This window comes from Hevea brasiliensis, chromosome 4 (assembly GCF_030052815.1).
Source record: "Hevea brasiliensis isolate MT/VB/25A 57/8 chromosome 4, ASM3005281v1, whole genome shotgun sequence".
NCBI classification, from domain to species: Eukaryota; Viridiplantae; Streptophyta; class Magnoliopsida; order Malpighiales; family Euphorbiaceae; genus Hevea; species Hevea brasiliensis.
In genome coordinates, this window is record NC_079496.1 from 104,684,094 (window position 1) to 104,698,966 (window position 14,873).

Below are 14,873 nucleotides of genomic sequence, written 5' to 3' on the forward strand. Positions count from 1 at the left end.
TCGATTGCTCTGATACCAATGTTACACACTAGAATTTCACAAAAGTAGAACAATAAGAACATTCACAGAAGAAGAGTATAGAAGTTTCCACAGAGAAAATACACTCAAGAGTGTCCACTGGTTCATTATTCAACAACACATCCCAATTGTTTACAGGTTACAAGAATTTATTCTACTGTCAGCTCATTTACAGTTATAATAATATCTCCCTAAGTCGTCATTCTAACTGCCTTCACCAATCACGGAGCTTCAATCTGTTGAGAGACAATGCAGCGTTTCATCAATTCCCGTCTTACCAATAACACATATCACAAGGTCCAGCTATAGCCTCACATTAAACCTCCTATATACCACACTAGAAACCAACGGAACCCTTGATAACTCTCCCTTCATCCACTGCCCAAGACTTGAACCCACCCGCTTCGACTCCCCTTCACCTCCATAAAGATCCGCACCTTCAATCAACAGTTGTTGCTAGCTTAATTTCGGGCTTGTAATGTTGGGCATTCGACTGCTGGTGCGATGCAATGCTGTGCATTCAACTACTGCTACATTGATTTTGGGCTTGTGAGTGATGGGGTTGCTGGTTTTCTATTATTTTCTTTTCTTCTTTTTTTTTTTTTTTCAAACTTTAATGGATTTGTGATATGGGCTTGCATGAAATTAATCTAGGGTTTGATTTTGAGGAGAAGAAATTTCAGTGAGCTTGCTTTGTTTTTGTTTCTGGGTTATGTTTCATGTTGAATTGCTAGATTGATGTTGTTGAATCTGGGTTAAATTGCCGGATTGATGTTCTTGAATCTAGGTTTAGGATTTTAGATTTGGTGTTCTTGATTTTGTTCCATTTTTTAAATCTTTTTAATTTTCACTAAAATTTTAAATAATTTCTAAATTTTAAAAAGTGAAGGTTAATATTTTATTATTAAAAATTAATGTTTTAATTTTTTTTTTCCAAAAATAGAGCCTATATAAGGCTTATTTGATTTTAAAAAAATCATAATTTTATTTAAATTAATTTAATTAATTTGAATGCATATTGAATGAACAATAGTGTAATTAATTATTTTTTATAAATAAATTTATATAATTAATAGGAATGTTAGAGTTATAAATATTGAGACCATTATCTTTCTTTCAAATAAATTTACTGTTTTTTAAAACTGAATAAAATAATATTATTTTTATGAAATAAATGCATGTTATCAATCTCGATTAGATATATAAAAATTCAGTGCTACAGAAATTTTATATATCAAGTATTGCGTAAAGAAGAATTCATTAACATTCTTTGCACAATGTGAATTATTATTTTTACCAAATTTAATAATTACAAACACCATAATTATACGAACTTTATAATTTTTTTATTCATTTATTTTTAATTACTATAATTAAATAAGAAAAAAATGAGATTATCAATGAAGTTTCGACTTTAATAGAAAATATTTCTGAAATAATAATTATGAATACACTAAATTAATATGGGTAATGCGTTTTTAAATTCATTCCGAGAAAAAATTAATTTTGATATGCGTAAATTAATCTGAAAATATCTTATTCTAAGTAAAATGAAAGTTTATGTATATATATATATAAGGAAGACTGGAAGAGAATTTGTTTGCAGGCCTCTGTCTCTAGTTCTTTAGAGAGAGAAGCTCTCTTTCTTATGTTTCTTCGACTCTGGGTTTCAGGTCCTCAGTTCTACTGCTCCATCGGCCTCTCCCCTACCTGGCTTATGGCTCCCCTCCCCACAGTTGGGTTGTGTTGTATATATTTTTGCATATAGTTGATTGAGCAGCCGGTTCTACGGGTGGGGATGTTCCTTGAGGGCTGCACTTGGTTTTTTTTTTTTTTTTCTGTTGAGTGGAATTTTTTGCAGGCATATGGGGTAGGTTCAGATCTCCGGGTTGAGTTTGGTTGAGAATGTCAACAGGATGAAGGGGCTATTTGAGGGGTATCTCGCTGGGTCCAAATAGACAAACCATAAGACATGAGTGAGACGCCAATGAGCTCTACCTCTCCCATCCTCTGGCTACTACAGTGAAGATCTATTGCTTGAGTTTACATTGCCAGTTCTCTTGAGTTGCTTTTGCTTTTTCTAGCTTCTTCTTCCAAAACCTTGGGTTACGATTACAAGGGTCTCCTTTTATTAGGCGTTCCAGCTGTGTTTTGCTCCTTGGTGCTTCAGTTGGTCTTCTTTCTTCTTCCGACAATAGTCCAGGCGACGGTTCGGTGATATCTGCTCCATGTAGCACTTGTCGCGTGAAGGTGAAGTTTCCTTCAACTGGGACGATTTTTTGGGTCTTACCCAATCCCAGCTAAGGTTGTCCTTTCATAGGTTAGGTCTTTGTACGAGCGAGAATTTTGGCCATGGACCTCTATTGTACGAGGCTTACATGCCTCAATCTTTATGAGTTGAAATGACAGCGTTAGGTGGAGTGGGATGTGAACGATGAATACGAAGAGAAAATTGTCATCAGCAATGTATCTTATTCTTATGGGGAAATAAATTAAGTAAGCCTTTGTATTTTTTTAGTAAGAACCAAATAAATTTTTATATTTTATAATTAAAGTCAAGTAAATTCACATTTAAAAATATATTTTTTTAATAATAAAATATTATTTTTTAATTTTTTAAATAATAAAATATTAAAATAATAATTTATTATTAAACAATTTTTTCACCATGTTTTTAATTTTTTTAATTTTATTTTAATTAAAACTAAAGAATAAATTTTAATATTTAAATTTTTATTATTAAAAAATATTTTATTAAATGTAAACTTATTTGTTTTTATTGAAAATCATATGAATTTATTTAACCCATAACTTAATTTAAAATTTATTTAACTCTTTATTGAAAAAATACGAGCTTATTTTATCTTTTTTACTATTCCTATGTCTACTTATTTATGTCTGATTTATGATTCCATGCATTCGCAAGCCCGCCAATTTGTATCAATTTATATTATGTTCATGGGTAAATTAAAATTACAACAAACCAAATGATTATATATTATGCAAATCATTATTTAATTTCTTTTGGTAGATAAGTAAAGACACTTAAAGTATTTTACCATCCATTTTTTTTTATTTAAAGACACTTAAAAACATTTATACTAATTTTAAAAATAAAAATAATCATTAAAAATTGTGCTAAAGTTTTAAAAGTAAAAAAATTTGTAAATTTTCATCATCTTGATAAAAATAGAATAGCAAGGAAAGAAAAACAATATATTTTTTTTTTCATAAAAAGACGCAAAAACCAAAGGTCTGTAACATGTGCCAAAATAATATCAAGTAATGGCCTCGTTGGTACGAATTCAAACTGGTTTTTGTAATCTGGTTTCAGTTAGGTGTAAATGAATTAAGCCACTCCACCGAGCTCTTTCTGACTCAATTTGATAAAAATTTAATTCAATTTAACTCATTTTCTAAATGAGTTGAATTTGAACTCAATTGTTAAATTATTTTAATAAATAAGTCAAATTTGAACTTAGTAGTATTTGGTTTAAATTCAAGTTTGGCTTGTCATATAGGCTCGTAAACTAACTCATTAAACAGATTTGCAAGCTGACTCATTAATCAAACTCGTTAAAAAGTTCATAAGTAAACTGGTTTGTAAAAACATTTATATTCATTATTGTATTCCATAATGATTCCTAATGTTGTAAATATAATTATTTTATTTATGATTATTCTAAAATTAATATACTAATTGAAAATATGATATAATCATTATATAAAATATATTTAAAATCATAGTTATTTATACTTTAAATTTAATTTTTTTAAAACTAAGTTAATTTTTATAATAGAAATAAAATTATAACATTAGATAATAAATATATGCTCTCAATATAAAATCATTATTATTTTAAATTATGATATAATAAAAATTAAAATTGCATTTACAACATAAAGTTATTTATTATTTGAACTATTTTATATATATTAAATTCATAAATAAATCAAAATTACGTAATTTTGGTGTTGGTGCAATTTGAAACCTAAACCATCTCCTTCTTATTCTCTCTAAATCTTTAACTTTTAAAATATTATGTTTTAATTTTAACACTAATATATCCAACTATTATTATTACTTTCTCTCTCCCCCTTCCTCCTATCTCTTTAACTAACTTTCTCTGAAGTGAACTTTAAACCTTGAAAATGCTAATATTCAATTTTAGCACTAAGATTTTAACAATAAACTACTAATCTATTATTACTCTCTCATTGTTCTAGTCTCCACATCCTTTATAATCTCTCTTTAAACACACACAGCCCACTACTTTGTGTTGTCCACTTATCCCAAAAAAAATTAAATTGTTCATATATTAAATTTGAATCACTAATAACATTGAATTTGTTTAAGAACAATAAAATTAGATAAAGTGTGTGTGTGTATATAATAAAATTAAAATTTTCTTCATTATAGCTTATATATAATAGTTAAAGGTTTTAATCAGCATTCAAGTGAATGTTACAATTAATTGCTAAAAGAAAATAAAAAAAATAAAGAAAAAATACAAAAAGGAAGGAAATTAAAAAGAAAAAAAAAACTATAAAATGCAAAAGAAGAAAAAAGCCTAATCACAAAACTAGGAATCAAACCCACACCAAGTTAACGAACACTGGCACACTTTTGCCATTGGACCATAGTTGTATATTGGTTCAATGTTTAACATAGTTATTTATGTATAAACCTATTGATTGGATGAGAATTATATCATTTTTGTCTCACATGAGAAACTTTGGTTAATGGTGAGAGGTTGACTTCTCTATAAAAGGAGAATCCCCTCCTTACTTTTTTTATACAGATTAAAATAAAATAATTAGTTTTAATGAGATAATAGTTAAATTAAAAACTTATTTAAGTCTTTTAAATGACTTATTTAGTATTTTGAAGTATTCCAAAATTTTGGCTTAATCTTTATAATTTAAACGAACTAAGCTAGAGTTTAGCTTATAAACGAGTTGAGCTTGAGCTTGCTTATATTGTAAACGAGTAAAGATCGAGCCTAGCTCGTTTATAATTTAAACAAGCTAATGACGAGCCAAGCTTGAGTTTAGCATATTTTAAAATGAATCGAACTCGAGCTGTAACACTAAAGCTCAAACTGAGCTCGAACCTGAACAAATTATAAATGAGCCGAGTCTAAACAATTCAAAACTCGGCTTGGCTCGGCTCTTTTGCACCCCGAATTTTAGCAACCAAATTGAACAGATGATTAAAATTTACTCAACCATCCATTAATGAGCACATAGTTGTGGCACCTAGGTTTTGCATTGGGATCAGCAAAATTACACAGAAAATATGGCATTCTCCAACCTATCCATAAATGATGATGGGTTAATAGAACCAAAAACCGTCCTACAGCAAATGAACAAAGGTCTAATCAAGCAGTAAATCTTCAAGAGGTGTTTAATGCATAGTTTCCTCAACAGATATCAAATAGCAGTTCATTATATCAAACTGTATGCAGGATATGCTTGTCTCTATGAATTGTATGCAGGACATGCTTGTCTCTATGAATTGCCATCCAAATGGGTTATTTTCCAAACCCAAAAATTGCCAATGTATCACCTTTCCTTCTATACTTAGTTTCAAGCAGAGTTGAATAATGAAAAAATGATCCATATAACTGACCTAAACTAGTTTTGCATTAAAACTTAATTATTGTTGTTGTATCACCTTTCCTTCTATACTATATAAATAAAGAATTATAAAAATGAAAATAACGAGCGAACCCTTGACTGCTGATTTATTGCTGATTTATTGATGAACCTGTTTTGAATCTCAGGCCACTGGTATTCAACTACATCATACCATCTAATTTTCTGCTGTTTGTTTCCATTCTAAGTTCCCCTCTAGAATGGAGCAAATGCTTTCACTGAAGTGCAAAGAAGCCCTTTCCAGAGCTAGGGGCAGCATCAGGCTTCTATATAACCTTTTAACATAATCAACAAAACCACGTATAATGAGCATACGAAAATACAAGAAGACATACATATAAAGTTACTTTTGATGGTCAAGGCACATGTAGGTATATACAAGCCCGACCTTGCACCTAGTGTGTCTTCCATTACTCAGCAAGACCTGAAGTCAAAGGAATCATGGTTACAGAATTAAAAATTGACATGCGTGCAAATATTTTCTGTCATTTACCATTTGATCTGTTGTGAAGCTTCCAGTATATTTTTCAGTTTGAAGAAGCTGGTAAACCAACTGCAGCTTTACCTGCTGAGAAAAGAGAGATCGGGTTAAGAGCAAGATTCAAGAACATGCCCATGCACGGTCGTCAGAAAGAAAAACCATATAATCAACAGCCAATTAAAGATACAAACTTTAACCAACACGATGACAGAGGTTTTAAAAAGCTACCAGCTTTAAAACTGGCAATGATCATGAAAGTAGATGTCACCGATGTTCTTTCACAGCAGGCAGCTTCTTCGGTCTTTTCTTCCGCCCCACCAATTTAGTTGAGCCATTCCCATTTGACAAAGGAACCAGCTTTCCAAATTTTAGATCTTCACCTGCAATCATGTATAAATTTCCAGATTCTGGCACAGTAAAATCAGCAGGATTTCTGTTCACACTGCAGGCTCCAGTCTCAGAACTGCTTTTATTGGGGTGAACAGGTTGAGTGCCACTAGGGGATTTCACCTTGTGTTTAGTTAAATTTTCCAGTCTGCAAACTTGTAAAGGAGACACCATAGAATCTGATGCACCGAAAAACATTGTCTGCATGCTATGAACTGGAATGGATCCACAATTAGTGCCAAAATTTCCACCTGGAACTATAGGCTTTTGTGATCTACAGCCTTTATTCTGCGTGCACGAATCAGACCCTCGTCCCTTTACTTTATCTGGAGAAACTTGACAGGAAAAGCCAGTGGACTTCTTGAAACATTTATCATGTTTAAATGAAGAAGCAGACGAACCAACTACTGCTGGAATGGCAGAAATACATCCATTGTAATCCTCTGCAAGTTTATTTTTACCCCGGCAATCATATGATGTGTGCTTCATGGTATTGGTGGCTTTATAGGCCCCAGAATCCAGCTTAGAAAATTCATTAGGCTTTTGATCATGTGTTATGGAAGGTCTGTTCAGGAACTTTGGGGTTACAGTCAGATTTATTGGCGCATGGGACGGAAGTCCTGCATCCATGAGGCTGAGCAAATGCATTGCTGGTATGGTTTCATTAGAATACAGATCTAATGATCCCATAGGCTTTTGATTAGGCTCGATCCCATTATGTTTGCAAGCAAATGGGTAATCTGCACATGTCCGAGTCTCAGAACTAAAGTTACAATTTTGCCTTCCATACCTGGAAGCATTCTGATTCAGAAACTTTAGATCACGATTGCCATTTGTATTTTCTTTAGGAATACTGCTGGTAGAACTTGAAAGGACATCTATATTCGTAGATAGAGGAGCACATTTTTGAGGAATGCTATACACAAAAGGCATGTGATTTGGCATCATGGTGGACCAAAGATGATTTGTTTCTTTACTCTGCTGGGGAATGCCCTGGCATGCATTACATGTTCCTGAGGTCTGCAAACAGTTACGGAAGGATCTCTTCCCCACCACATCCCCAGCCCACTTGCAATTTTGAGTGCTATTTTGCCTGCCAGAACTGGAAGGTGAATGGTGGACTCTACTTGATTGCTTCTCTTGATGCTGAAAAAATGCATCAAAACCTGCAGGAGCAAGATTTTGTTGCAGTTTTTTTACATTGAATTGGTTTAGATCAGCCTGGGAAAAGTACTCAATTGACTTCTGTTCGGTGGGTTCCACATTTTCACTCCTCTTGGTTATTCCATTTCTTCCATTTTTAACAAGAGGGTTTCGCTTTTGGGAAGTTTCCTGCTGAAATAGGCTCATCTCTCTATTCCCATATGCTTTATTAAAATCCATCGCCTGACCAGTCTTAGCATTATTAGCCATTTCTAATTGGCACCTATCATATTTAGCATCAGGAAGCCCCCTCTCATACTGATGCTTTGCCATGAGTTCAACAATTTCCATCGGAACATCATCTAAAGTTCCCTGTTCAGAGTCACTATCTTTCCTTGTAGCTGCTGAACATTCCTGAATTCCAATTGTTTTCATGTTGCCGCTTGTATTAACAAAATTCTGCAAAAAAAAAGATGTTTTTTTCCCAATCAAGGCATGCTGTAAAACACTGATCATTTTAGTTCCACATAATTAAAAAAGAAAAACCCCTAACCATAATAAGCACTGATTTACAATGACATGTGTTGCTATATAAATATCCAAATATGTGCTATGAAGATGACCAATGAATGAGCTACATTGCTAACTATCCTCAAGTATGGAACAAACATATTTTGCTTCAGTGCATTAGTGAATCAACAATACAGCATACATAAGCATATTACAAACCAACTAAGAAAAATTATGCCATAAAATTCATACCATAATCAAAATGGAAAGAGATAGTCATCATCATTCTAAGAAACCTGAATGTTTATCTGGAAAATCAGAAATTTTCAATTTCAAATTAATCAATTATCAAAGTTGAAGTTCTTTTCTTATAACACACTAATGGCAGCTACTGATAGATTATAAAGGATACCAGCAATATAACCTTCGGATGGACACTGAAACCAGATACAAATGATGATCTAAACAAGTGCAAATTGCAGATCTTTCTTAATCCATTATAAATGTTAAAGGTAGAAAATAAAAACCGAAGCCAGAAGGATGTTTCCTTACCTAAAAGTCATAAATATTCATAAGTGTTGGGAATCCACAAGTCCAAACAAATCAATCATATTCAAATTATTGATGCTTATTAAAAAAAAAAAATCATTAAAAATTACTGAACCAAGAAAAAATAAACAATGACAAAAAATCATACATAAAAATTTTATTAATGCTTATTCAAAAATAAAAAAAACAACATAAAAATTTTATTAATGCTTATTCAAAAAAAAAAGTCTAAACCGGAAAAAAAAAAAACAATGACAAAAAATTATATATTCAAGTTTTATTGATGCTTATTCAAAAACAAATGACTTAACTGGGAAAAATAAACAATCAAGAAATGCATACCCATCTCCAAATATAAATCATCAAAACATACAAAACCATGCCATTCTAGCAATAGCAGCAAAACTCTTACCTTTTTGTTGATATCAAACTGAGATGTGGGAATTCTATTAGTAGTTCTCTTGCTACTCAGGTCGTCAAATACTCTCTTGCCAAAAGGCACATCCGGTATCAATTTAGAAACAAAACTGAAATTTCCAACATGCTTGGTTTCTGCAGCATTCTTGTTTACCTGATCTTCTGCAGTGCCCTCTTGCTGAGTAATTAAAGACATTCGCCTGCCTTCAACCTGTAAATTGTGCTGCATGTCATATTTTTGTGTGGTCAAGTAGCTGTTAAGAGAAAGATTTAGTCCTTTTTCACTGGATGCATCCGGCACTGAATAAAATGGAAGCCTTACAGGCTCAGTCTGCAAGAACTCAACATCTTTTCTATTTATGGGATATTCTTTGAGCATATCATGATTCCAAGGAATTAAGGAAGCCTGCAGATTATCAACTTGAGGCATCTTATTTTTCTTCTTAAAACTTGATTTCCTATCCATTCTTTGAGGGGACAAAGGTAAAAATTCTGCCTCTCTGCCTGTAACTTCATTATGCATGAGCTTGAGCAGAACTCCATCAGAAACAACACTGTTAGATACATCTCCAGTTTTGTTTGCAATTTCATTTGGCACTTTTTCTTGTAAAAATGCTAAGGATGAACGTTCATTAAAAATCAGAGATTTTTTGTTTTTCTTCTTACCTATACTGGGACTTCCATCAATTCCACGTTTGGTAAAATTATTCTTCATACTAGTTTGCAAATGCATTCTAGAAAATGCTTTGGCAATTGCATCAGTGAATTCCACATCTCTCTTTAAGGTCCTAACTTCTTTACAGACTTTACTGGGAGAGCCTGTTTCCAGGGGTCTCCAATCTTCATCCTGATCCAACTTCCTTTTCCTAGGTTGACCCAAACCCCTTCTGACATTTCCTGAGATAGCCACCTGATCTAGGGGAACATTAAGCTTATCACCGACTGCAGATGCATCAGGAATGACATTGGACAGAGAATCATCAGTCCTGGCGTTATCTGTGTCTCCATCACCATTTTCACGCAATAAGTCAGTTAGCAGGCGCACTTTTCTGGTTTTTCTCCTGTGCAACCCACTTGAATTATGATCATGAAGATCCTGAAAATTATTCCCAACCACGGTCTCAGCACTCTCAGATGAAGCATAATTACACTCATCCAATTCCAGGGAAGGGTATCCACTTGCTTGACGTTTGTCAGCATTACATGCCTTCTCAATATTACCCGCTTCTCCTGATATTCCACTAGCTGTTAACTTATTGTGTTGATCAGCTGCAGAAATTACTTTCCCCATTTCATGAATCTTAAAAGAACTTGTAACCGTGCAATTGAGATTTCCAGCCAATTCAGCATCAGCAACTTCATGACGTCCACAGGCTGGCTTGCATAGGTCTATAGATCCATTACACCTTGATTTGAGATTTACTGCAGCAGATATCAGGAGCATTACTATTGGAATGAGAGTAGGAGCATCAATGCTAGAACAAATAGTGTTTTAATAACTGCAGATTGCAGTAGCAAGCGTATGTTATCATTAGCAAATTTACCTATGCAATCTGCATGATGTGTTTTCTGCATCAGGCTTGAAATTTCTGTAGTCAATCTATGTGTTTCCTTATTAAAATTACCAGTTGACTCCATATTGTGCTCTGGAAAGAAGATAAAAGCAAACCAAATAATTTAATAAAGAGAGCATGATTCTGTACCAGAGCTTGGATTGGAGAAAATATACATACCTATGGCGGGAATTGCAACTTCAGTTTTATTTTCTTTTTTATCAATGCCTGACACAGGATGATATTCAGTGGTGTTATTCAGAACAGTTGAAGCATTAGCATCAACCTTTTTCTCAAGAATGTGTCGTTTTAGAGCTTGCTGAAAACCAGATAGCAGCATTGCAACATCACCAAGGATTGATGCATGGAAACAAATGCTATTTGATTTTAATCCACCACCACAAGATTTAATGATGGGGCCATAATCATTTCCAATGCATTTGGCACCAATATCTGACAGGCAGTTATGGCAACGCCAATATCTGAACTTTGGAACATGTAAAGAAGGAAGCCCACATGCTTGTTCATCATGCTTATTACTGTCACCCTCTGAAGCAAATGGCCAACACATCTTCCAGTCTTTCTTGCAAATTTCAGATACATATCCACTACAATAAAGGCAACTAGTAAGGGATAGTTTTGTAGGAAATCCACAAGTCAATCATATATAGCAGCAACATGATAGCGCATAACAAGCTATTCTCAGTAGGAAAAGAAAAATCTCGACATGTACATCAAATCTCATTTTATACATATCCCACAACATCTAACTGTAATTATAATTTCACGTCACAAACAACAGTAAGCAGCTCCATTGTCATTAGATGATTAGGTATAAAACAAATTCTCTCATTCAGCCATTATTGAAAATATCTTCAAAGGAAAAGCAAAAACAAATATACATATGGAAGCCTGAGATTGCATATACGAACATAAAACAATTTCAAAAAAATATCCTAAATAAGTAACAGAAATTATATACATGCATATAAATTCCTCCTGAACAAGGTGATAAAAACTTGGCCATTAATGAAGAGTCTCAATGATAGCAGACATATTCTCTCTATTCATGCGCATATGCAAACACAATAGCGCACGTATACGTTTAACTAAGCCATATGGCATCAGACTATTAATATAAAGCCTAAAAATTAGCAAAAAGAAAAAATGGCAATCAAGGCTTACCGTATTGAAAAATGTTCACAGTTTTCTGCATCTGTCTTTTCATTGGCGTTGATGAGATCTATAGATATTGAGTCAATCTTAATGGATGACTCCATGGACTTGGAAAGAATAATAGAATCGCTACTTTGACGATTCTGGTCTTCTACCACAATATTCTTCTCCATGTTACAATAAACTAATGTCCAGTGTTCAAAATGAATTACCTAAGTGCAAACCAGCAGAATCTTAAATGAAACCATCATCATATGCAAAATACTAAACATAGATCAGTTGTAATAATGAAATATGGCTAAATACCAAACCATTCAAATTTTTGCACATCACATTATCGTAAGAAAAAGTCCCAAACCACCATGTTAGGGTTAATTTATTGTAAAGATATTTACAGTGAAAACAAAACATTCCATGTGTGAATCTCATTCTAAATGGGTAAGAAACTAAAAGATCGCCATTTAGAGTGATTTAGCACATAAAATAACAACCTCTTGCAAAATAAAAGCACATATATAATGCTTAATAGGAAAAAAGTTAATTAGAAACCCTAGGTTCCCATGATAGCAAATATAGGGATCCAGTTACCATATGTTAATGCTTTGCAAAGAACACATTTCAAACATGCAATTGAACCCATTCATATCAATTGCAGATTAAATGAGAAAATGACGCCAGTAAAACAGCATAAAATTAGGGCTACATAAAACTAATTAGAGTGTTCCGCAGAAGAGAAGAAATTGTTTATCTCATAATAATAACAAGAAGAAACACGTACCCACTTTCTCAAAATGACAACTAGAAGCTCCAACTTACATATCACAATGGTGTGCATCAATCTATAAAATAAAATAAAATAAACTTAGGGTTTCCTGGGTTATAAAATTGATGATCATAGAACAGTCAACACATCTTCTACCACCAGAAGACCTACAAATACTACATGAAATACCTCAGAAATTCAAAGAGTCTTCCATCAAACAAAACCCAGAAGATAAAATACACAATAATGACCAAAGTTAACGTACTAAATACAGTGAAATGACGTAAACACCCCAACCAAACCAGCTGAAACTCAGCTAAAACCAATAGAAATCACAAAAACCCCAACCCCAAACACAAGAACGAATACAAAAAACAGTAATTAAAGCATAATACACACCTTATCTCAGCTAAGCATGAACAGACCCACTTGGTTCGATTCTTCACGGCTAGCCGAACAAATGGTACTAACAGATAGGGCATCCGGCGGCGAGGAAGGTGGTGCAAGCTATGATCTGAGATTCAAAGGTGATGGAGTAGAATTAGATTGCGATGTTGGAGAAACCGTAACTTTTGCGAGGAGAGAGAGAAAGGTTTTCGATTCCACAGGTGGAGAGAGAAGAGAGTTTGTACCTTGTGTCTTTGAAAGCAGGATCTTGGTGTATTAAAATTGTCCATTACGCTTGCCCATGCCATTTCCATGTCATAATAATGTATAAACATTTATTTATTTACATATACAGATTTTTAGAGAGAGAAAGGAAGAAAAGGTCGAGAGAACTTGCGTGACTAGAATCCACGTGGCTGCAAGGTGCGGGTCCTGTCACAATCTATTGCGCTTTGTGACGCTAAAAGGAAAGCCCTAGATACAAACAGCCAAAGTTACTGTTCTCCCTCGCGTATTTTACACGCACTGTTCCCAGGATAACTTAAACTAGTCCTTGTCATGTCATCGTCATCTAGTCTGGAGATGCCTTTTCCACGTATGTGGATTGTAATTGGTGTGTGTAAGCTGATTTCAATGTGAGAGAGTGGGGTTAGTTTGACATGATAACCCTAACTTTATTTTTTTTAGTTAATTAATTTTTTTTTTTGGCAAGTGGAACCCTAAGCAATGCATTCTTGGTAAATAAATATCTAACCCTAAGCTTGGGCCAGAGAAATGAAGGATACACATACAATTGCTCTTTTCCTTTTTGACAAATTTAGGAATAGAAGCAAAACTTTTATGTTATCAAATGGGTACTAGCCTATCCAAATTATTATTTCTTTTTAACAAAAACGGTAGTTTATTCTTATTATTAATCTGTGTCATGTGTTTTATTTATTGATAAAAAGAAAGGCGTTTGAATGAAAATAAGGGAGAGCTGAGTATTCAAGTGTGGCTCTGATTAAGGTCGACGAGTGAGTTGGGTATGCTTAGAAACTGGTCCTTCAGGATTCTATATTGAATATGAAGTGTGCATGTATGTGGATTATATAGAAATAAGAACTCTATTAAAATTGTCATGGTTTTAACTCGATCCATCCTTGTCACTAACTCATGTGTATGTGTGTTTTGTCTGTTAACAAAAAAAACATCTTTTTTCCTTTTAGAGAAATATATAAAGGCTCCATTGAATTAATCATAGCTATCAAATACTAAAAAAATATAATTATCTTCTTTTCTTTAAAAAAAAAAATTGTTACACACACACACACACACACACACACACACACACACACACATATATATATATATATATATGTATATATATATTCACTTTCTATATTTGCTTTTTTTGTACTTATATAAGGGTAGATCAAAATTTAAGGTATTTTACCAATATGTACTAAGGATATCAATTATTATTGGTAATGATGGATCAATTATGTTTTTAATAAACTCTCACATTTGATTTCAAAAATTCTAACAAAAATTTAAGATAATTATATTTATTTATCGACCCAATTAAAAAAAAATAATTCATTTTCTAAAAACTTAAGATAAAACATGTTAAAAGATAATTAAGTTTATGTTAGAGTCCAAGTTAAAATTGAAATTAGGAGATTAAATAAAATAGAAAGTCTAATAGAATTTAAATCTTGGAGTTTAATAATTAGAGTAAAAAAGGACTAGATTTTTTAATGACTATGTATATGAGTACTTGGTTGATCATTATATTGTCGAGAGCTCACGAAGTGAAAAGGTGTATCGAATCCCTTGAGTTTTGTTCGAG

At 32.9% G+C, this 14,873-nt stretch overlaps 1 protein-coding gene across 12 annotated transcripts; it reads right to left on the reverse strand.

The window, feature by feature from the left end:
- Positions 1–5,646: 5,646 nt before the first annotated feature.
- Positions 5,647–13,415, reverse strand: LOC110667889 (protein EMBRYONIC FLOWER 1). Of its 12 annotated transcripts, none has more exons than XR_002497390.2 (10): positions 13,055–13,281; positions 12,671–12,731; positions 11,902–12,104; positions 10,897–11,324; positions 10,708–10,809; positions 9,159–10,585; positions 6,386–8,146; positions 6,170–6,241; positions 6,065–6,100; positions 5,647–5,951 (listed from the first exon to the last, which is right to left on the reverse strand). XR_002497390.2 is itself a non-coding variant. In XM_021828867.2 (9 exons), the coding sequence occupies exons 2-8, from the start codon at positions 13,135–13,137 to the stop codon at positions 6,422–6,424; spliced, it is 4,029 nt and encodes a 1,342-aa protein (XP_021684559.2). In that variant the 5' UTR covers positions 13,138–13,169; positions 13,288–13,415; the 3' UTR covers positions 5,647–6,244; positions 6,386–6,421. The 12 variants fall into 12 exon arrangements, 5 of the variants coding, with proteins under 5 accessions (XP_021684559.2, XP_058001786.1, XP_021684576.2 ...); XR_002497386.2 differs by having other exon boundaries at positions 6,170–6,244; XR_002497391.2 differs by lacking the exon at positions 6,065–6,100.
- Positions 13,416–14,873: the final 1,458 nt, after the last annotated feature.

Coding starts and splice junctions, on each gene's coding strand:
- LOC110667889 (XM_021828867.2), bottom strand. CDS start 13,137: ATGCCCTATCTGTTAGTACCATTTGTTCGGCTAGCCGTGAAGAATCGA. Junction 12,732..13,054: donor TCATGCTTAGCTGAGATAAG/GTGTGTATTATG, acceptor TTTATTTTATAG/ATTGATGCACACCATTGTGA. Junction 8,147..9,158: donor AGTTTGATATCAACAAAAAG/GTAAGAGTTTTG, acceptor TTTTTTTTGCAG/AATTTTGTTAATACAAGCGG.